Consider the following 21,908-nt stretch of genomic DNA (forward strand, 5'->3'; position numbering starts at 1 on the left):
GCCCTTATAAACAGCCTAGGTCAAAAAAAAGTGGTGCTCCGACCGCCAGTCTAGTAACACTTAAAGAGACTTCCACTTCTTTTTTTGGATTTCTCTTTCTTGTTTACCTTATTCTGAGTATTTTAGATCTCTGGTTATTTTGTTTTTCAGGAATTTCTAGCATTTCTAGTTCTAACATTTCTCTTGACCCACGTGAAGGTTCAAAAGCGATAAGCTCGAGGAAAAAAAAGAAAACAGTGTGTCTCTCCCCCTCCTTAACTTCTCTCTCCCCATCCAGCTCTGAACACATAGTTGCTATCAAGTCAACCCCCGAATCTCTCGATCCCCTCCGCACTGCATACCCCTTCGGCGGTCCGATGTGGCTCTTTCGAGTCTTTTCGTCGGCCTTGTTCCTCGCCATCACCGTCTCGTCAATCCCACTAGCCTTCGATGTGGGTGGCAAGACATGTGGCCTGGCCTTTTCCCTGTCATTGGCGGCCTTTTACTTCTTGGTCTCGCTATTGAAGGTCACCACTCCTGAGCGATCGTGGTTCCGTTCCTCCATCATTACCGTTCTCCGCTTCATACAATGGGCCGTCATCTTGGTCCTTCTGATTTGGTCGCTGAATCGATTCTCGGTTGATTCCGACAGTGCAGGATGGGTGGAGCGCACTTTCAGCGGTAAGAGGGCGCAGGATTCCTCTATTCAGGAATGGCTCTTTGGTCGCGACGGCCTGGTGGAAACTGTGACCCTCGGCAACTGGGATAGACTTCTGAGATGGTCTACCCCGGTCTTCCAGCTGGCAGAGGGATTTTGCAGTTTATTGGTGATCCAGGCAGCTGGGCAAATTACCCGCTGGCTCGTCAACCGAGGTGGACGCAGCGATAGCTGGATGGTATGTTTTTTTTTGGGGACCTCCCATGGATGCAGCGATAAAAAAAACTAACCCTTGTCTTAGATCGGCCTCTTGGTCTTGTCCGCTACGGTTATCTCCAGCTCAGTTTACTTCCTCTGGCGTGTTCTGCAATTCCCCGAAATCTCCAACGTCGATGCCGCCTTGATCGGAGTCTCTGTCACATGCGCCGTCATTCTGTGTGCCTGGGGTATTGGAAGTGGTCGCGGTAACCCAGTCGAAAGCTCTCTCCTCTTTGCCTACGTTGTGCTCTGCATCTACCAGATCTTCACGGACTACCAGCCATCGCACCCCGTGGAACAAATACCCTCGCCCTCGCAGGTCGGAGACTTCCCTCCACTGCCTCCTATCATCATGGCGTCGTACACAACCGTGATGCACGCACTGTCTACTTTGCCGTCGATTATCCACGCGGGATTCAACGTCATTACCGCCGTTTTCAGCGCCGTTACGCCCTCCGTTCTCATCTCGCTCGCGTATCGCCTGCTCGTGCTATATGCATCGACGCGCATCATCCCAGCTGTCCGCGAGTCTGGCGCCCGTGCGCTTTCTCAAGAGGCTTCCATTGATGATACCGACGCAGCAGGCCAAGTGCTGGGCTTCCTGAGCTACTTCGCGCCGAGCATTCTCATCGCTGTCTACACCAGTCTCCTTATGCAGCACTTCGCATCAACATCACAAGCAATGGGTGGTAGCGGCGAATGGTGGAGCAGCCAAGGCAATGGCGGTGGTAACCCATGGCGTTGGATTAATCTTGCTTGCACGATTTCCCTATACGCGGTCGAGCTATGGCTCGGGGAAACCAACGATCTCGACAACGGAGTGGCCGGCCACTGGAAAACCGACTGAATGACAAGCCAAACATGCCTACGCTTTCCTTCTTATCATTGCTCCAACAACAGCGCGGCAAGAATCCGAAGGCCAATCGAATCGGCCTTGGTGCCTCCTTCGCTGTATATTGCTACATGAGCCCAGTCGGCCACAATCCTTGTGACCTATCTTGCAGCAACCCGAACAACGAAAAGGTCACTCAGCGGCGATTCGTTTGGGAATTTTGCCAATGGCCTTGCACCTTTACTACAGCCACTGTAGAGCGAGTCCTTCAGAAGAGTTTCGATCGCCCTGAGGCCATGTATCACCTGTCTCGCTTTTGATTGGACTTCGTATCACATCACCCCCACTGCTCTTCCTTGCTTCCTCGCCAAGCATACCCTTCTCGATTGCTACATGAGTGTATTTGGTTGTCTCGTGTCTCGAGGCAAACAGCACTCTGTTCAATATGCCACACCCCTTTCTCACGACTCGACGATACCAGATAACTCTGTTGCTTTTCTCTTTTTTTCCTCTGTCTTCCATATCCACCCTGAATTACCACTTTCATCCAGTTCGGCACTTATACCCCCTGCTGTCTTGCTCAACCTTCCTATTCGCAGCTTCCTAGCTTCCCCTTCCCTCAGCCGAATCTTACTCCACCCCCCACACACACAGTTTCATGGCTTGAAGCCGCTCCTTGTACATAGGATACCTGGCTCTTTCTTCTCTTGTATTTCTTGCCAGGCGCTGGGGTTTAATAGATATTCGATATTCGTTTCTTTCTTGATATGATTCGAATGGCATAGAGCTTGGCGGTTGTAGTCTAATAGAGAACCATTGATTCATCTAATTTTTTTTTTGTCAAAGCCAGGCACTATGTCCCCATTTCTTCTAGCTTTGCTTTGTCGACTTTCAGTTTCAGGTCATTTATCTTTATGGCTTGGCTTAAGATGATATAAGGGACATTATCCGATCCTGATACCTTGTCTTTTTGCCTTCTTGGCGCTATAGCAAGAATAATAAAACGAGTAATCAAATGTAGAATAGGCCGCTAATATAACCTTCTTAGCAAGATGATTTAGCTCGATCTAGAGAGATAAAATATAAGATCCGAACTATTGTAGTAATGACTGGGCGATTTTGATCGAGCTAGTGGGACGTACCGTGTAAAATGTTTATAATGACTTTTCCATAACAATTGAACAAACTGGATGGCACACGGGATAAATAAGTAAAACAGCAAACTTATCGGAATCATAGTTTGGCTTCATGCGTATAGAGCACAGCCGAATAGGAATACAGGTAGACGTAGTGTAGATAAACTAGAGAATGGAAACGCAAGTAAATTATCACAAGGGTCTTGTCGTATGAACTAGATATAGACAAGGAGAGTAGAAGTCAAGAAAAAGAAGGAAAAAAAAATTGAATGCAGATGATGAGTTGATGATAAATGGCGATAATTGGAGAATAAAGAAAGCCAAGACACTGAAGAGCGAAGCCGTGCTCGATGGACAGGGAATGTCACTCCATAAGGAAAACAAATCATCCATATCAATGACACGACAGGCCAAGCACTAAACCTCTGCTTCCACTCTCGCTCTGTCCTGCAGTGCACCTCCCCCCCCCCCCCCCGCCCGCCCATTCCCCCCCCCCCCACAAAATGAAATAAAAGAAATTGAAAAGAAATTCCCATAGCGCCAGGCTTTTGAAAATGAAATCACAGACCCCCTTCAAAAGATATGCATGCAAACGATCGCCCTCGTCAGAACACAGTCACCCCGTGTAGTGCAAGGTGTATCATCTACCGACGAATAGGAACACCTTCTCGTGCAGTAGGGGGGCTAACACTAAGCTCCTGCTCACCCTGGGCTGATTCAGAGGCCAGACCAGAGCCCTCACCTTCACCAACACTGGTGCCACGGTGTAGGAAGCTACCTCCATCCTTGATTGGGCTGCGGATTTGGAATCCGATCGAGCCAGGGTGTCCGCTGATACTGCCTGGAATCTGTTGTCCACCTTGGGAACTGACACTGCCATTGTTGGCAGAGTTGTTGGCACCTGGGGAGGTTGAGGTGAGGTGCGGGATGTTCTCCGGCACTGGGTGGCGGGATCCAATGTTGGTGACGCCTACGTCGGAGGCTTTGCCGGCTTTGCTGAGGGCATAGTCGCCCGAGTCAAAGTATTTGCGTTCCTGGAGAAAATTAAATGTTAGAATGGGTCTTGTGGGTTGAGTTGGTGTGTGACTTGCCTTGAGCTTGTTTTGGAGGACGTCTTTCTTGGTTGGCATCTTGCCGTAGAGGCGCAGCAGGCGCTGCTCCTCTGGGCTCAGCGACTAGAGTTTATTAGTTATGATAGGAATCGTATAGTGGGAGTACTTACATTGATGTCCACTTTGTTCTGTTGGTGGGGATTCATGATGGATAGGTTGAAGAAGGGAAGTTGGAGGGGAATTGAAGCGGGAGAGATAAGGCGGGGAGAAGTTGAGGTGTGACCACGGAATACAGAGAGAGAATGAATAATAAATAATTAGAATAGTAAAGGGAAAATGTCTAAGATGACGTGGGATTCTCCAATATCTAGTTTGATATTAGGCTAGTTTACTCTACTCTAATTTACCCTCTTGAACGTATCACGTTATAACCCATTTCTTCCTATCCCAAGCCTTATATAAAATAGTATAATTGGTTAAAATAAATCCATCGTCACCTGCCCACAGTGGAACCGAACCTTTTGAACTTCGTTTCTTTCCCGTGACGTCTCTTCTCTCATACACACCATGACCCAACCAATCTTTGTAGTTGAACATCTGGATCCCGAGTTGGGCCCATGGTCCACGCTCGAATATGCCTGCATTGCGCGTGAATCCTACGACCGCGGGGCAAGATTCATGCTCAGCTCTGTGCCCGCCGAGCTGCAAATGCCCGCAGAATTGGCCGCCACCAAGGGTCTCGAGGTTGAGAAGCGTAGTGTCGAGGAGATCTTTGCCGATCGCAAGGCCAAGGTCTGTTTGTTGGACCCTTCCGCTCAGGTTGAGTTGAGTCCCGAGGATGGTGATACCTTTGATGTCTTTTTGTTTGGTGGTATCCTCGGTATGGAAATTTTTTTTTACCCCCACGATATGAGTAAAGGACTGACCTGTTTCTTGTCATTCTGCAGGCGACGACCCGCCTAGAGGTATGTACTGGGTTTCTTCATGCACTTCGGCTACTGACTTTGTAGATCGCACCTCGGAATTGAGGAAGAAGGGATATGTCGGCCGCCGATTGGGGCCCAAGCAGATGACTACCGATACTGCCGTGCGAGTTACTCGCTTGGTTGTTCACGAGAAGGGTGAGTGTAAAAGGTCTTGATATATATGTGTACGCTAATTTTTGCTAGTCCCCCTTGATGACATTCAATATGTCGACTACCCGGAATTGATCATCAATGAGCATGAACGCACCGAGATGCCTTTCCGCTATGTTAAGGGTGCCAATGAGCAGCCTATTATGCCCGATGTAAGACTATTGGACTTTAGAGAGAAATCAGCTAACGGTTTAGGGGATGGTGGATCTGATCAAGAATGATGCGGACAAGTCTCTTGATTTCTAAGAGACGATCGGGGGCCATTAAATTGATTTCTCAGAGAAGATCGGGGGCCATTAAAATAATCAGCCATTGGTTGGAGTTAAAACCAGGACTAGGGAGAGAGTGTAATCTATAAGCTAAATATATCTGTGCAGAATAGAGATATACAACAAATTACCAAAAAGACCATTCTGCAAGGAAGTGACAGGGCCTTTTGATGCACCCCCACTGGTAATTACCTGTACTGACCTGTACCCGTTTCATTCCACAGGCCACGCCTCGAACTTCCAGCGTCTTTCTTTGATCTTGACACCTGGAAGTTCCCTTTGGACTTTGTGAATTTAAACTGTTTCTCCCTCCCACTTTATCCGTGCCGTTGAATTCAAATGATCTGTTAAACCCGCGCCTACGAGTCCCTCCCGGGACAGTCGATAATCTTTGGATAACCACACTGGCTAACATGTTCTCAATACCATTCCTCCCTTCCGTGAAGGGCGGTGCCGTGATATTATTATCCGTAGTATCGCTGTTTAGCCCGGCCTTGGTGTCGGCCAGTTCGGCTGCTGATTATTATGTGCACTCGTTACCGGGGGCGCCGGAAGGCCCTCTCTTGAAGATGCATGCTGGGTGAGTCTCAAGTGGTATTTCTGTGAACTTCTGGGCCTTTGCTAATGTAACAACTCTAGACATATCGAGGTCGATCCCAACACCAACGGCAACCTGTTCTTCTGGCATTTCCAGAACCGTCACATCGCGAACCGACAACGCACTGTCATTTGGCTGAACGGTGGCCCAGGATGTAGCTCCATGGATGGCGCATTGATGGAAGTTGGGCCCTACCGGCTCCAGGACGACCATACGTTGGAGTACAACGAGGGCAGGTGGGATGAGTTTGCCAACCTGCTCTTCGTCGATAACCCCGTCGGGACCGGGTTCAGCTATGTCAACACCAATAGCTATGTCCATGAGTTGGACGAGATGGCCGCTCACTTCATCGTCTTCCTGGATAAGTTCTTTGAGATATTCCCCGAGTATGCGAATGATGACGTACGTTTCCCTTCTCCTCTACTACATGATATCTCTAACTGTGTTGCAGCTATACATTGCTGGTGAATCGTTTGCCGGCCAGCACATCCCATATATTGCAAAGGCCATTCAAGATCGCAACAAGGGTGTTGCAGAGAACGGAGGCACAGAGTGGCCTATCAAGGGTTTGCTGATCGGTAACGGTTGGATCTCCCCTACAGACCAGTACCCTGCCTACTTCAAGTACGTCGAGAGAGACGGCCTCATCAAACCGGACACATCCCTCCACCACAAGATAAACGTACTCAACGAAGTCTGTCTCTCGGAGCTGGAGACCCCCGCCGCAAAGGACAAACTGAATATGGACTCGTGCGAGCTGGTCTTGCGACACTTCCTCGATCTCACCACCGAAGATCACCAGTGTTACAACATGTACGATGTCCGTCTCAAGGACGAGGCCGGCTCCTGTGGCATGAACTGGCCCCCCGACCTGAAAAATGTTGAGCCGTATCTCCAACGACCAGATGTCGTCAAAGCCCTGAACATCAACCCAGCAAAGAAATCTGGCTGGACCGAATGCGCTGGTATGGTCCACACGGCCTTCACCGCTAAGAATTCCGTCCCTTCCGTCCAGTTGCTCCCAGGCCTGATCGAATCGGGCATCAACGTCTTGCTCTTCAGCGGCGACAAAGACCTTCTCTGCAACCACATTGGAACGGAGACTCTGATCCACAACATGAAGTGGAAGGGTGGCACCGGCTTCGAAACCTCCCCCGGCGTCTGGGCCCCGCGCCACGACTGGTCCTTCGAAGACGAGCCCGCTGGCATCTACCAATCTGCCCGTAATCTCACCTACGTGCTCTTCTATAACTCCAGCCACATGGTTCCTTTCGACAACCCCCGTCAGAGCCGTGACATGCTTGACCGCTTCATGAAAGTCGATATCGCCAGTATCGGTGGCCAGCCTTCCGATTCACGTATCGACGGCGAGAAGTTGCCCCAGACTGCTGTCGGTGGACAGGCTAATAGTACTGTCGCACAGGAGAATGAGAAGGAGAGGTTGAAACAGACCAAGATACACGCGTATACCAAGTCCGGTGAGGCTGCCCTCATTGTTGTGATTATCGGAGTGAGCGCTTGGGGCTTTTTCATCTGGCGCAGTCGTCGTGCTCGAGATGGTTACAAGGGTGTCTCGAATAACGATGCATTGAACAGTGCATCCATTCTCAACAGATTCCAGAGCAAGCGTTCTGGTCGTGATGTTGAGGCTGGTGACTTTGATGAGTCTGAGCTTGACCAGCTTCATTCCCCTGGCATTGAGCAGGAGGATTACGCTGTTGGCGAAGATAGTGAGGATGATGTCTCGCATCCCAGAATTGGCGAAAACCGCCAGTCTTGAGTGTGTGTTGAAATGATTTTTTAGCCTCTGTATAAAGTAGACATGGTGTTCCGGGGGTTTAGTCTTCCAAATATGATATTCGGTTTGATATTTGCTATAACTTGACTTGGGTTGATGACGGATTGCTGACGAAGTTCCAACGTCAACTCATTTTTGACAACTCTGCATCTCTCTCTCTCTCTCTCTCTCTCTCTCTTCATTTTCAAACATGCCAGACAACACTATACCCAAGGGCCTCAAGTTGCACAGAATGGCCGAGATTCTAGATCAACCCTCGTCTAAGAACCTACGACATGGCAGTCTATCGCGCCAATATATCTTTTGAAATTAGACTAGCCAACGGCTATCGACTGTGGGAATTTCCAAATGCGATCATCAATCTCCTATCTGAAACCATCCTAACTATATTATAGTACTCCGTCTTGAGGAGTATGATCGGCCTACAGCCCAATCCCACTGCCGTATCGATACCCTAATAATGGCTGTCTATCAGGCTCTTGACAGTCAAGGCTTTCTATATTCCTACTCGTGTCAGACTTGATTTTGATACCCTAGAGCGGAGCCCCATGATATATGGCGGAAAACCCCCATAATTACATCATATCGGCAAGTCTGATTATAGTCTTTCCATTGGAGGAAAACTTATACGGCATGTTATCGAGTTGTAGTCAAGCGAGAAGCTCAGCTCAGTACTAGGCAAGTCGGATCGAGATAACATCGGAATAAAAACGGTCAACTCCTGGCCCACATGGCCATGGTGCAAGCGAGTAGAAAACGCAGTGGCCAGTCGGATTATACAGTCTGGGGGCTGAGAGTGATGGCTTGCGTTACTGCTTTTACCAGCTGGATATGCAGGGCGAATAGTCCGCGGTGTGGTTTCAATCAGCGCGAGAAAGCTGGCAGTGTATTGCCAAATTGTTCGCTTCAATCATCTTGTCTTCCATCGCCTCGTGTTACTGTTGGAATCTGTCTTCAGCTCCACACTCTGTATTATCAATATCTGGCTTGATGGAGTCTAAGGATACTGTCTTCAAGCTTTTGCCTACGGGGTTATATGTATTGGTGTCATCTCTATAGCTCTGTCTTTTAATACACGATGCCCAGGTGACATATTATATATTCATTTGTTCTCTAAATACATCAAGCATTTTGTCTATAAGCTATTCAGACCTAATACAGGTCAATTCCAAGTAAAATCACCGTGCCACAGTCCACACCTTGACACTCCCATCATCGGCCGTCGAAATAAGCACCTCCTCACCCCCAGACCCCCGATCCGCCCTCTTCGCCCAAGCCACATGATTAACCTCATAAATCCCATGAGCGCCATTCTGAACCCCAACGAGCACCCACTCCGTCCGCAGCACATCGCCAGATGTAGTGTCCATAGCATCTGAATCAGCCTGCTGCTCCTGCTCTCGCGTAACAAACCGCTCTTCATAAAGCGCAATCCGCCCATCCGCACCAGTAGAAGCAACAAGCCCAGTCCGCTTACTCCACGCCACAGCATAAACAGGCAGTTCGTGTGCATGCGGGAGCACAGCATCCTCCTCCCAAACCTCATCCGTACCAGTAGGCCGGATGATACTCGGGATCCCTGTCGTCGCAGAAGATAGCGCACCATTCTGCTGCGATTCCTTCGGTTGGCGCCGCCACACGCGCACAGTGCGGTCGTCCGAGCAGGAGACGAGGCGTGGGCCGGAGAGAGCTGTCTGGGAACGCCACTGAGCCTGTAAAGCGCCCAGGTCAGACTCAGAAACAGAATCAGAAATTGGCCCGTTCCAATTCTCTGAATCTTCCCCCTCCCAATCCAAAAACCAGACTGTCCCCTCATGTCCCTTGATACATGCTACCTGGCCCCAATCATCTAGGTCCTCCCGCCATAGCCGGATAGTATCGTCGTAGCTCGCGCTAGCAAGACACTCCTCAGAAGGATGCCAAGAAACGCACTTCACATCGCCCCCATGCTCCTGCATCACAGCAACGGTCTCGAAGTTGTTATCACCGTCGTCGAGATCCTCCCAGATCCAAATTGACTTGTCACGCGAGCACGTAGCGAGCAGCATCCCCGACGCAGACCATGATACCGACTTGACTTCGCTATCGTGGCCGTCGAGCAGGACTGCGAAGCGCCATTCTTCTTCGTCTTCTTCGCGGTTTGGGGTGTCGGTACCGGTACCGTTGGGAGCTTCTGTCGAACCATCGGCTGGGCTTTCTTTGTCATCACTGCTCACCCCTAGCCCGGCACCGTCTTCTTGCCCGTAACTATCCCACCGCCGCCAGATGCCGACTGTTGCGTCGAAACTGCCCGTCGCCAGGACGGACTCCCCCGCCATGTGTGGCTTCCATGCTGCCGTGCGAACGGAGCGCTTGTGGCCTCCGGTAATTGTGGAGAGGAGGGTGAAGTTTGTGAGGGAATAGACTCGGATGGTCTTGTCTGAACTGCAGGTTGCGACTATTGGGAGAGTGGGGTGCGGGGCTGTGAGCCAGGTCCGTTCTTGGGAAGGGGGTGTGAGGTCGGATAGGTGTGTTATGATGACCTTTGGAGACATGTTGGTTTGTGTTTCTCAGTGAGGATTAAAGCGATTGAAGGGATTAACGTGAGAGGTTAAGGGAAGTGAGGTTGGATTTTTGGGGGGGGGGGGGGGGGGCTGATTAGATAGGGAGGATATATAGGCAACTTCTAGGTTATATTGGAGATTTTATATTAGGATTTCATATAAAACATTTCAATCACATTCTATGAATGATAGCAAAGAAAAGAAATAAAAAAAAGGTCTCATTTACTCCATACAAAAGCCCTAGAAACTAGTTGTATACCCTGCCCTGCCAATCTGCCCAGTCCAAAGTCCAACCTTCCAAAGTCCAAAAATGGAAATAACAAAAGGACGAAACAATAAAAAAAGACAGCATTATATATGCCCTTCTAAAACGCCTTCATTGTGCCGGAGCGCCTTCTTCATATAAACCCTCATATACCGTCCCGTGGCAAAGCCAATCCACCTCCCGGACCTTCTCTAATTCTTCCACCAACTTTCCAACCTCATTAACAAACTCCGGCATACCTGCTCCAGCTAGATTCTGGCTGGCCGTGGTGGTAGCCCGTACCCGTTCAGAGGCACTCGATGCGCTGAGACGCGATAGGACGTGGCTGCGAAGGCGAGAGAGAATGAGTCTCGTGACCGGGTCCGAGAAGCTAGACGCGGGGGTCGCGGTTCCTTGTGGGTCTGTCGCGGAGGACGTGTCTGAGGCAGAGGTCTCTGAAGTCACCACCGCGAGCTGGGGTGCGGCTGCAAGACATGCCGTGGCGACGGGTCCGAGCACTCGTTTGATGGTAGCTGCGAGCTGGGCGCTCGCGGCGGGTGGCATCGGATGGGTCGACTCGAGGATAGACTGTACTCGCTCTGCACTGATCTCGTTGAAGTCCAGAGATAGGATCCGATCTGCCTCGGGTTTCCATTGAGACCGTGCGTCTCGCTTAAGTAGGTTCTTTGCTGTCAACAAGATGGAAGCTGTTGCTACAATTTGGAATGCCCTGGCGTGCAGCCGTTCGAGGCGTTGGCGATCGAGGCTCAGAGTCTCTGGAACTAGATCCTCAGATACAATCGCATTGCTTAGAACGGTGTCGGCAAGACCTTGGGCGTAGATTCGTGCTGGTGGGGGGCGTGGTTCCCCTTGGATGCCTTCCGGGTCTCGCTTCTTCATTTCATCAACGATGATCTTGCGATGAGTGCGCCAAAACCGTCGGGTCTTGCCCAGGCTAATGATCCGGTCTGTGACGTCTCGGTCGAATGCCCGCTGTTCATAACCTGGAGCTTCTTCAATGAGCTGAGGCGCAGCAAGCTGGATCATGAAATTTGTTTGGTCAAGTGACAGCAGGTCAATAATGCTCATCAGTCGAGCCAGCCGGTCGATGGAATCGCCAGAAGTATCCTCAATGTACGCCTTGACCACAGGGTCCCGGTAAGGAGCACATAGGCGTGGTAAGATGTTGTTCATGAATTCAAAGAAATTATCATAGGAGAATGTGCCAGCCTCGCACTGTCCCTGAACCAGTTTGGGGTCTAAGACTTCACTGATTATCACATAAAGGGAATTGCCCCGTTGGAGGGAGCGCAGCAAGCGATCTTGGATCACTGTGGCCATGGCCACAGTCCAGTTGGTACCGTGTCCAGTTTCCACGCCTTTTCTCATTGTGTCGCACATCTGCTTCATGATATGCCTGCGCGGTTCAGTATACGGTGCTTCCTCGATCTTGAACTCTTTGTTAATGAGAAGTTCATGCACCAGCTCCCGATTTTCAGGTAGAGGGGTGAGGATCTTGGTGAATCTCTCGTGGGGAGATGTTCGCTGCTTGTCCAGCTCTTGGAATACTGCGGCATCGAGATTATTGAATGACTCGCTAAGAGGCGATGTGACACTCTGCGTAGCCTCCGTGGTTGGAGGAGCAGCCTCAGCAGACCGAGGAATAGCTTGCTTGGAGGCAGCCCTCTTCTTCTCGCGCTTGGCCTTCTTCAATGAATCTCGAATCATCTCCATGTGTCGGTCAGGTCCCGCAAGTCTCTTCAGACGGGCGAGCAAAAGAACCTGGTTCTGTCGGATACCCAGTCTGTAGTCTTCTGCAGCACCGCCAGCTTTGTCGTTTTTGACCGTCTGCCAAATCAATTCCAATTCGACAAACTGTGCAACCATGATCTCAATCAGTACAGAAGAGTCGTGGGACTTCCAAGCATGGAATGCAGAGAAAAACACAGTATGTGATTCACACAAAATCTGGAGATCCGCAGTGATCACGGATGGAGAGCAACAGCCTGACGATAGTAGCGCCGTAACCTGGTCAAACGCGACCAGAAGCTCTCGAGCCTTTGCAATCAAATCTTGCTCCTGGTCTCCATTGCTACTCAAAACCTCTTGCGGATGCGTGACAATGAGATAACTGCTGAGGAATGTGCGTACTGCACCCCTCTCGCCCAAGGCTCCGCCTTCCATATCTTGCAGTCCGCAGAGTCGGATGACTTTCGTCATAGTATCGAGCAGCTTGTTATTAGAAAGGAGAGCGCCAACTTCTTCAAAGGTCATGTCGCGAACTCGGTTGACAGACAGGTTCAATGACTGGAACTGCTGCATAACCATCTTTGCATTATGGGTTCTCCAAACACGTTGGATCTTCCGCGCAGCCGCATCCTGCGTAAGCGACTTGGTGACCTCTCGGGACATCTTCTTTTCCTCGGTGGCTGGCAAGCTGCTAGTGCGCTGGCGGCGGTGGGTTTGCTGGTATAATGTGCGCCGTTTCTCTGCGTCTGCAAGCTTCTCCGCCATTTCTAGACGCAAGCGAGCCTGTTCGGCAGCTTTCTTCTCCCGATGATCCTCGGCCTTCTTCTTGGCCCGTTTGACCTGATCCTCGCACTTGGCGGTGATATCGGCGAGTAGACGCTCCCGGGCTTGTTGAGCAGCTAACGCTCTCTCTTCGAATTGTAGGTTTCTTGTAGCCGCTTTAGCCAGAGCGGCTCGCAGCCTCACTTTCTCCGCATGCAATGCGCGATCAGCGAGTCGTGCCTTTCGGCTCTCCAAAATGGACGTGCGGCGGAGGTGTTGAGCGATATGGTCCGCACTTGGCGAGCCATTCGAGGATGCGTTCGAATTATGGGAGTGCAAGGAGGAGACTGAGCTTCGTCGAGATGAGGCGGCAGAGGAACGGCGGGCTTTGCTGCTTTTGCGGTAGAACCGGGCTGCGATGTGTGGCGGGAGACTCAAAGGAAGTGTTGGCTCGTCCGAGAGCATCTCCACGTCGAGATCACTCAGGGATTCAGGTGTAAGAGGTGTTGGTCCAGCATCCGGGAGCTGGATCTCGATGTCGGAATTGCGACGGATCATAGTAGGGCGCGACGCGGAGCTGATAAAGCGACAAAGAGAGAATCGGCGGGGCTGTACTGATAAGAGATTGGAAGAGACTGGGCGTTCACGGGGGACTTGTTGACTAAGGTTATAGGATTCCCAGTCTGAATTCAAGTTATGTAGGTTTTTTTTTTTAAAAAAAAGGAGCAATCTAGAATATGACTGGAAATCAAGGAGCGAAAGAGATGCGCATCACTTGGCTGGGGGTGCGGAGGGATCCGTGCCTTGTTTCAGGGAAATTTAGTAGAAGAAAAGGAAATGAATCAGTTCAATAGGTCAATAGATCAATAGCTAAAATAGCTAAAATAGCGATGAAACCAGACATCCTGATATAACGTAGATCGCTCGAAATGGAATCTCGTGGCTGCAAGCAGAACGTCAACGCTGATGTAAGCGCGATAATCCCTGGAGATCAGGGTTAACTATTTATAGCTTGGGATCTTGGTATGCTGTACGAACTGTTGATCTATTATTCTGCATATAAGATCTCTACTTAACTCGGAGTCCCACTCTCATCTGTCCTCGTCCACCTCGATTCGCCCGCAAATAATAGGGCACAAAGCACAAGTCCCTGCTCTCGCTAGTAACATGGTCATTACCCTCGGATACAATCTGCCTATCCCAAGGCGACGTATCAAGTTCACCTTTGGCTCCATTCTTCGCAATAATAGCCACATACTCGTCAGGTTGAGATCGTGTCTCTTCTCGTAGGGGAACCTTGGGGTCAAAGACCGTCATCTGCGTCAATTCGTTAGGGTTACTCCATCATATGGGTGATAAGTTTGTGCTTTACCTTGAAATGATTCTGTTCCCATGGGTGATCTGCATCCTCCACACAGTACACAATTGGCCCGCGCGTGACGTATGCCACAGGCTGCATCGTTAGTGGATGTGGCTTGGTCACGCGTGGTTGCATAGGACACGAAAGTTGGAATTGCGAGTTCTGCTGCAGCCATTCAGCGCTCAAATATAGATATCCTTTGCGAATATCCTGTTCAGGACGCGGAGTCACCTGCCATGACTCTGCCCACCCGGGGATCCTCAGTCGCAGCTCAAGATCAACGGGAGGCCCTTCGGTACGGATGGTAAAGTTGACATCCCCGTTCCAAGGCCAGTCTGTCTTTTGAGTGATTTCAATCACCGATTCCGAGACCTGCAGACGCAAAGTGGCCGCAGTGTAAAGATGCACGTTGACAACGGCCTTTTGCTCGTTTGTGCTGTGACTCCAGACATATCCACCCAGATAGCCTAACGTGCGTGTGACATTAGGCGGGCAGCAAGCACATTCAAACCACTCATGGCGCTCGGAGAGATCTTTGTCCGAGGAGGCCAGTTGATTCACATATGTGAATGCCTTGCCATCCAGACTCATCCCGGTCAATACAGCGTTGTAAAGACAAAGCTCCATGACATCGGCATAATGGCTGTCAAGCTCAATCTGAAAGTTTGTTGTGTAAGTGGCTATAAAATTTCGCGAATCAGAACCCAACTTACCTGCAGCTGTCGTTCGGCCAGCATCATCACACCAATTGCAGCACATGTCTCTGAATAGCAGCCTCCTTCATCGGTTCCCTGGGGCAGGAAGTAGTCGATACCAAACCCTTCCCACTGCTTAATTGCACCAATCCCACCTGTGACATATGATCTTTTCTCTACCATGTTTGACCAGAGCCGGTTGACAACAGGCAGGAAAGTTGCCCCCACTTGGCTGTCAGGCTTAGATATCCGAACCAAGTCCGCAACCGCCGTGAGAAGATACATAGCTCGAACGGAGTGTCCTTCGATAGTTTCTTGTTCGGCGATCGGCACATGGGCCTGCTGGTACCTAGAACATTGGTGAGTACCCTCGCCGCAGAAATAAATGAGCAAAGACCATAACTTACCAATAACTCCTAGCAGCAGGAAAGTACACGGGCAATGTACGCTTATTCTCGCCTCTTGCTTCGGACTCAACATCGTAGTAATGCCGCCCCTCTCTCCCTCCTGTGGGATTGCCTCTTTCTTCAATGAAGAATTGGGCGAGCTTTAGGTGTTTTTCATTGCTTGTGACCTTGTATAAACGCAAAAGGGCCAGCTCTATCTCTGGATGGCCAGGGTACCCGGGAATCTGAGCGTCTTGGCCTCCAAAGGTTTCCGCCAGAAGGTCCACATACTTCAGCATGGGAGATAGCATATCATCGTTCTTATAATAAAGACGGTGGGCAAGTGCTCCTTCGATCAGATGGCCAGCATTGTATCTTGAGACATCTGTTAGCATCGTTTCATCGAGGATTCACATTCTTTTCTGACATACAATTCATGCATATCTCTCAAGTTCGTAAAGCGTTTGCCCGGCTCAACAACCGAGTAGTGAATATTGAGGTAGCCATCAGGATGCTGAGCAGTCTGTATCATCTGCACGAGCTCCCTGACGGCGTCATCGATGTCCTCGTCATAATGATCCATCAGCAAATAACAGGCACTTTCAATCCACTTTCCGATATCAGAATCCCAGAATTGGTGGTTAGGGACTGGCCACATTGTGGGAGGATCGGAGTAGCTTGGGTGCCATTGTAATTTGAAAGCATCGTATCTTCCAGTAGTTCTGAGCATCTGCAGCTGATGCCGCAGTGTCTGAGTCCGAACTACTTCCCGACGACGGGCCCAGAATGATTTTGGGGCAAAGGTGGTAGCAACGAAGCTTTCTTGGGGGTATTCCATGATGAAATGTTCAAAGAAACAAAGTTGAATTCTTCTCCCGTATTCTTATATTTACCGAAAATCGCTCCCGGAAAGCCCGCTTCGGAGTTTGAGACCCTAAATGCCCATCTGGGCCCCACGTTCGCCGAGTTCTTGACCCGTCCCCGCCGGTATTTAGGGCTGTGGACTCCAGTGGCCGACACTCCGGCGGACAACCCTCCGGCGGGGCCAAGAGAATGGGGGCCAAAGAGAAAAGAAGTCGAACTACAAAACAAGTTAAAGGGTCTTGAATCCCTGTTTTCCCCGGATCTTTGAGCGCTTTGATTTTCTGGGGACTCCGCGTTCCACACGGATGAGCTCGACCCGAAAATGTGGAGTTCCGGTATGGTGTATATAAGATATTCTCCTTATTTAGTGCTTTGACCTATTCTCTAGCTATCCTGTCAGTGAAATGGGTATCGTGGAAAGATTTCTCCCCAAGGATGACCGGTAAGAAAGTAATAAGCACCTTTACTGGGACTCTTGGCTGATGTTTCTCTAGCTTTGCGGCCCTCCTGTTGTATGGCATGATCTTCTCAAGCTGTTTCAGTGGATATGATGCTGGGATTATGACAGTGATTCTGGCCGATAAACAGTTCATCGAATACTATGATATCGACGACAATAAGTCGGGCATGGTTGCAACGATCCCCTGGGCGATGACAGGTACTAAGCTCTCTCTACCTTCGATGTAGTTCATTTTAGAACTAACAAAACATCCCAGCATTCGCCCAACTCTGGCTGGGAGCCTTCCTTGCTGGATGGCTTGGACGTCTCTGGGCTCTACGAGTCTCCATCTGCATCATGGTCATCGGAGTGTAAGATTGAATCATGGATGCATGTATGGAAAGCCGCTAACCAGCTATAGTATTGTCGAAGTTGTCCCGAATACCTTTGGAATCTTGATCTTTGGAAGACTCCTAACGTAAGTCCCACAAATCGCATTGAAATCACTGACACTGCTAACTATCTTGCGCTCAACCAGCGGTCTAGGCTTTGGATGCGTATTCATCGCCACCAACCTCTATGTCGCCGAGTGTGCACCCACCAAGCTCCGCGGCAGCTTTGTCGGAACAGTATCCCAGTTTGGCTACCAGTTGGGTACCCTGATCGCCTTCTGGTCCGGCTATGGAATGTCCTTCCACAAGTCGCCCTACAATATCGCCTGGCGTGTCTCCAATGCCATCCAGATCCCTATCGGGATAGCTTTTATCGTGATCTCGTTCTGGTACCCAGAAAGCCCACGATACATACTGGAGAAGCACCCAGAGACGCCCGAACGGGCTCTGAAAGTCCTCAGCAGACTCAGATCGGGGGCGCCGACTGACGAACGTATCCGGACGGAGTTCCATGAGCTCGTTGCCTCGTATGAGTTCCGGCGTAGATATGAGACGGGGTATATTGGGCTTCTCAAAGATAAGAGTATGCGCAAGCGCTTGCTTTATGGTATCTTTGCTGCAAGTCTTCAACAGGCATGTTCCTCTTTTCATGCATATCTTGTGGCACAACTGACAGTCTTATCTAGTGTGGTGGTATTGCTTCGCTTACTATGTATGCCACGTTGATCTACCAGAGTCTTGGATGGGACTCAGGATCGCAGGCGTTGACGATCAATGGGATCCAGTCTGTCCTTCAGTTGCTCATCGTGCTTGTCAACACATTCACAGTTGACCGATTTGGCCGACGAGGCCTACTACTTGCTGGGTTTGCTATTCAGTCCCTGGCACTCTTGATCATGTCTTGTCTTACAACTGCTTACCCGACAAACAAGAACCAGGCGGCTGCCATCGTCGAGGTTGCTATGTTGTTCATTGTTGGCTTGACGTACTGCTGGTCAAATGGCCCTATTGCCCCGACAGTGGTGACAGAGATCTTCCCTCAGCATGTTAGAGATAAGGTTGGTTGGAGCGAAAGTAGTTAGCAGTTGACAATATCGCTGACAGCATTCATTTAGGGGTTTGGTCTTTCGATGCTTGGCCAAACGTGCTGGCTTATCATGCTCACGCAGTCTTGGCCATCTTTCAACAAGAAAGTCGGGGGTCACAGTTATTGGCTACTATTTGGTTTGAATGTGGCCGCTGGGGTAAGTCCAGGTGCAGTCCTATATAATTTTTTCTAATCGCTGACCAAATACGTTGATTCAGATATCTGTTTACTTCATTCTTCCCGAAACCAAGGGCATATCTTTAGAGCGAATGGACACGATCTTTGGGGGTCCGGATAATGTAGCGGCTGGGGAATCTGAAGGAACTTCTGAGAAACGTGAAGCCATAGCCATCATGAACGAAGGAGAAAAGGCTCCAGCGGCTCATGTGGAGGATGCTGCTCAAGACCGTCCTTCCCAGGGACCAGAGAGGTCTTCTGTTTGATTCAATCAGGAAGTTGGTATAGGCACCGAGACTACAGATGACCAATGAAGAAATTTAGTGTAAGATAGAACTTTTCAATCAAATTGCTATCGTTTCGTCATGATACCAGTGTGCTTTGAAACCAGAAAAAAGAAGTGAACGCTATGCTGCAGCGAAGCCGGCTGCTTGATGTATGTAAAACCAACATCCCCATAATGCGCTGAGCTGGCCTTTGCTTAGTTGATTGTGTCGAACCTCGGATCATCGGATCAAACGCATATTTGTAGTCATCACATGTGTAAAGGTACACAAAAGACGGGGCTATCATCTCAGCACAGAAAACTTGAATCGGCCTGGAAGGACCTCATCTATCCTACGGTGCAACTTAGTGGGGGATGGGCACCGGTTTAGAGATGCTTCTGAGATCGAACCCATGGACTGGGCAGGATTGTGGTCAAGGGTTGAATAGTGTTCATTGCTCGGTGCATGGTTTGACCAGGGGTGATGAGAGCAAAAGATAGCTTTGGGTCACATTTCCCAGGACGATAACTCACTGCCGACTAGGTCATGTGGATTCACACGTAGGGAGCTGCATCGGCCTCATTGATGGCCGAAAATTTGGATGTGATCTTGATCTTGATCTTCCTCTTCCTCTTCGTCATCATCCTCATTACCATGAGAATCATCCGATTCAGCCGAGTCAGAAGACTCTCCGTCGTCTTCTTCTTTCCCAGCTTCCGATATGTTTTCAGTTGATTTAGCTTCACCGCCAAACAGTCCATATCGGTATGTAAGCTTCTTGCTCAAGAAATTCAATGCGCCGTAGTCTTCATTCTCGCCACGAGATGGACCTCCAAAGAAGGGCATTGATGAAGTTTTCTCCGGTTCGCGCTCAGTCGGCAGTCCAAAGTAGTTACTGACGACAGGCGAGACAGCACGGCCTCGTGTGATGTTATAGGATGAGAATCGTCTAACAGGTTCGGGGGACATAGGGACGCTGAGCCGTGAACGAGGAATCGATGTGTTATCGACATTTAATGCTGCCAGGGAAGACGACATCGAATCATCGTTGTCAATGAGTGAAGACGCCCGAGGCCGAGGAAGGCCTTCCCCGGAGTCTTCCTCGGGTTGAGCAGACATATCTCCATGCAAAATGCGAAGTTGGGCCGTATTATACGACTCACATCTAGATGTCATCAGTAGGTGTTGATCGCATTTTTTTTCCTTTCTCGGAGGGTACATACAAATCACATCTTAAGCCGAGCCAATGGTACTTGACAACTGACTTTGAACCGCAATCGTTGCAGTAAATAAGGCCTTTGGTATCCTTGAACTCCTCAGGCATGGGCTGGCTCTCGATGGTGCGATCAAGGTTTCGGAATGTGGACTCCATGTTGGTGATGGTCTTGCTACAGATAGGACAGCGGAAGGAACTTTTGGAGTACTCCGAGAGACACTTATGGTGTATGCTGTGGCCACATCGCATAACGACGACGGTTTCTGGAGAAGTGAACATGTAGTCACCACATATGGGACAGTCACACTGGGTGGACCGTTCAATGCAACGATGGGTGTTCTCAATACACATAGGAAGACAAACGGAGCATGTCTATAATACTGTCAGTGTCAATATCGTCTAAACTATGTCAGGGACCTTACCTGGCAATGGAAGAAATCCTTCCCTAGTCCTTGTCCAATTCGACATATACCGCAATCGTTGCAATGATAGATACTCTTTTTGCTGTCGTTATCCCAGAGCTTGCAAATTTCACAGTAATACTGTGCAGTTTGTTCGCTGCACCGTCGGCAGTTCTGCGCTGCGGGCTGTGCGTGCCCACATAGCATACAAAGCATGTGTTCGGTGTCTCGACGAACGAGAGAATGGTCTTCCACTTCGTCATGGCAGAAGCGGCAGGTATACCATTTTTTGCAAGTGTGGCACTCGAGTTTGACATTTCGCTGATAATGCACGCATCCCAGAGTAGCCTCATCTTGTTCTTCTGTGTCACAGTCTTCGTCCCCAGTTTCAAGTTCTGGTGATTCTATTTCTGCCTTGGGTACGAAAGTGGGCTGAAGATCTTCAGGTGTGAGATTGAACGTGTTCTCATATAGAGGAACTGATTCGGAGTATGGGGAACCGGGTCTAGAAGAATTGGTGTCCGAGGCTCGAGGAGCCCCCGGGCTTGTTGGCAAGCCCAAGCTCCGTGGGCTCGATGGAGTTGATAGTACCCCAGTACCAGGAGCGCTTAGCAGGTCACGGGACGAGTTATAACCTTCTGTCATCAGACCGTGAACCATTCGCGCCTTTTCAACATTGGTGAGCTGCAACTCCCTGATTGCGATGATCTTGCTTCTTAAAATTCCCATTCCATCATCCGCTGGAAGCGAAGACTGTGCCAGTCCCTCTGGATCAAAGGTATTGCCCAAAGATCGCCGAGTCTCGCCAATAGCTATTGCTGAAGCTGCATGTTGTGGCTCATCGTGCGAGTTCAGCACCTCACTGGGGTGTGAAGCTTGTGGATTTCCTGGACTGTCCGACTGCACGGCGACGTCGATTTCATGTGTGGGATCAAATGGGTCGTCTGTGGTTGCAGCTATGTTTTGGATTGACCCAGGTGTGCTGTGGGTCACTGATCGAGTGCCCTCCGGTTGCAAGTTTCGGCCATCCATCTCTTTAGGTAAAGTTGTGAAGAAAGGAGGGCTATGCAGGGACCCCGCACCCGCATCTCCGCAGTTCGATTTCTGTCCGTGATCTTGGCCCAGGTGAGAAACAAATTTATGGTCTTCACTATCACTCGAGAGGTTTATCGGTTCGTTCAGGTGGACTCTGGCTTGGTCGTCATTTGGCTGGCTGCTTGGCGGGGGTAAGGGGGATCGTATTCCAATTTGGATCAACAGCGATGAAATGAAACCACTCATGAAGGGCTGTAAACCGGCATCTCACTAAATCACTTTAGATGCTTGAAATCAAGCAAAATCAAGCCCAAAGTTGGAGCTGAAACAGCAGACATCGCGACATGTGACGTCTACGGGCACCGCCTCCGATGCTGAATCATCGTCACATGCTCTGGGGCTGGAACCTGAACAGATGGCACGATTTTTAGGTGTCGGTTGGACTTGAAAATCAAGGAATATTCGAAAAGAGAATGGACTATCATTTGGTTTGGAATTTGCTGAAAGTATTTTACCACGTAGCTCCCCATCAATCCTGTCTTCCTGCCGCGCCATCATGCTCAAGGGCCAATCCTA

General features: G+C 49.8%; 10 protein-coding genes across 10 annotated transcripts; 5 read left to right on the forward strand and 5 right to left on the reverse strand.

Annotated features, from left to right (window-relative positions):
* Nucleotides 1-356: 356 nt before the first annotated feature.
* Nucleotides 357-1,742, forward strand: N7447_004498 (ICE2 family protein; the record flags this gene model as incomplete). The annotated part of the gene is made up of 2 exons (XM_057228773.1): nt 357-875; nt 939-1,742. The coding sequence occupies 2 exons, from the start codon at nt 357-359 to the stop codon at nt 1,740-1,742; spliced, it is 1,323 nt and encodes a 440-aa protein (XP_057088114.1).
* Nucleotides 1,743-1,756: 14 nt separating this feature from the next.
* N7447_004499 (uncharacterized protein) lies at nt 1,757-2,047 on the forward strand (the record flags this gene model as incomplete). Its single annotated transcript, XM_057228774.1, has 1 exon — nt 1,757-2,047. The coding sequence occupies one exon, from the start codon at nt 1,757-1,759 to the stop codon at nt 2,045-2,047; it is 291 nt and encodes a 96-aa protein (XP_057088115.1).
* A 1,460-nt stretch (nt 2,048-3,507) lies between these two features.
* On the reverse strand, nt 3,508-4,121 carry N7447_004500 (endosulfine family protein; the record flags this gene model as incomplete). The annotated part of the gene is made up of 2 exons (XM_057228775.1): nt 3,508-4,038; nt 4,086-4,121. 2 exons carry the CDS (start codon nt 4,119-4,121, stop codon nt 3,508-3,510), a joined length of 567 nt encoding a protein of 188 aa, XP_057088116.1.
* Nucleotides 4,122-4,482: 361 nt separating this feature from the next.
* N7447_004501 (SAM-dependent methyltransferase) lies at nt 4,483-5,297 on the forward strand (the record flags this gene model as incomplete). The annotated part of the gene is made up of 5 exons (XM_057228776.1): nt 4,483-4,795; nt 4,863-4,880; nt 4,926-5,036; nt 5,085-5,203; nt 5,247-5,297. 5 exons carry the CDS (start codon nt 4,483-4,485, stop codon nt 5,295-5,297), a joined length of 612 nt encoding a protein of 203 aa, XP_057088117.1.
* Nucleotides 5,298-5,733: 436 nt separating this feature from the next.
* On the forward strand, nt 5,734-7,698 carry kexA (serine-type carboxypeptidase kexA; the record flags this gene model as incomplete). Its single annotated transcript, XM_057228777.1, has 3 exons — nt 5,734-5,900; nt 5,960-6,320; nt 6,370-7,698. The coding sequence occupies 3 exons, from the start codon at nt 5,734-5,736 to the stop codon at nt 7,696-7,698; spliced, it is 1,857 nt and encodes a 618-aa protein (XP_057088118.1).
* A 1,196-nt stretch (nt 7,699-8,894) lies between these two features.
* cia1 (iron-sulfur cluster assembly protein CIA1) lies at nt 8,895-10,250 on the reverse strand (the record flags this gene model as incomplete). Its single annotated transcript, XM_057228778.1, has 1 exon — nt 8,895-10,250. The coding sequence occupies one exon, from the start codon at nt 10,248-10,250 to the stop codon at nt 8,895-8,897; it is 1,356 nt and encodes a 451-aa protein (XP_057088119.1).
* A 385-nt stretch (nt 10,251-10,635) lies between these two features.
* On the reverse strand, nt 10,636-13,572 carry N7447_004504 (IQ calmodulin-binding motif domain protein; the record flags this gene model as incomplete). The annotated part of the gene is made up of 1 exon (XM_057228779.1): nt 10,636-13,572. The coding sequence occupies one exon, from the start codon at nt 13,570-13,572 to the stop codon at nt 10,636-10,638; it is 2,937 nt and encodes a 978-aa protein (XP_057088120.1).
* Nucleotides 13,573-14,350: 778 nt separating this feature from the next.
* On the reverse strand, nt 14,351-16,293 carry N7447_004505 (glycoside hydrolase family 127 protein; the record flags this gene model as incomplete). Its single annotated transcript, XM_057228780.1, has 4 exons — nt 14,351-15,031; nt 15,088-15,418; nt 15,477-15,830; nt 15,887-16,293. The coding sequence occupies 4 exons, from the start codon at nt 16,291-16,293 to the stop codon at nt 14,351-14,353; spliced, it is 1,773 nt and encodes a 590-aa protein (XP_057088121.1).
* Nucleotides 16,294-16,723: 430 nt separating this feature from the next.
* On the forward strand, nt 16,724-18,680 carry N7447_004506 (uncharacterized protein; the record flags this gene model as incomplete). The annotated part of the gene is made up of 8 exons (XM_057228781.1): nt 16,724-16,761; nt 16,814-16,977; nt 17,036-17,129; nt 17,180-17,236; nt 17,297-17,783; nt 17,837-18,208; nt 18,266-18,394; nt 18,456-18,680. 8 exons carry the CDS (start codon nt 16,724-16,726, stop codon nt 18,678-18,680), a joined length of 1,566 nt encoding a protein of 521 aa, XP_057088122.1.
* Nucleotides 18,681-19,259: 579 nt separating this feature from the next.
* Nucleotides 19,260-21,578, reverse strand: N7447_004507 (RING finger and CHY zinc finger domain-containing protein; the record flags this gene model as incomplete). The annotated part of the gene is made up of 3 exons (XM_057228782.1): nt 19,260-19,845; nt 19,904-20,268; nt 20,319-21,578. The coding sequence occupies 3 exons, from the start codon at nt 21,576-21,578 to the stop codon at nt 19,260-19,262; spliced, it is 2,211 nt and encodes a 736-aa protein (XP_057088123.1).
* Between the last annotated feature and the right edge of the window lie 330 nt (nt 21,579-21,908).

The sequence above is a fragment of the Penicillium robsamsonii genome (assembly GCF_028829455.1).
Source record: "Penicillium robsamsonii strain IBT 29466 chromosome Unknown utg000002l_segment0_segment0, whole genome shotgun sequence".
Taxonomy (NCBI): domain Eukaryota; kingdom Fungi; phylum Ascomycota; class Eurotiomycetes; order Eurotiales; family Aspergillaceae; genus Penicillium; species Penicillium robsamsonii.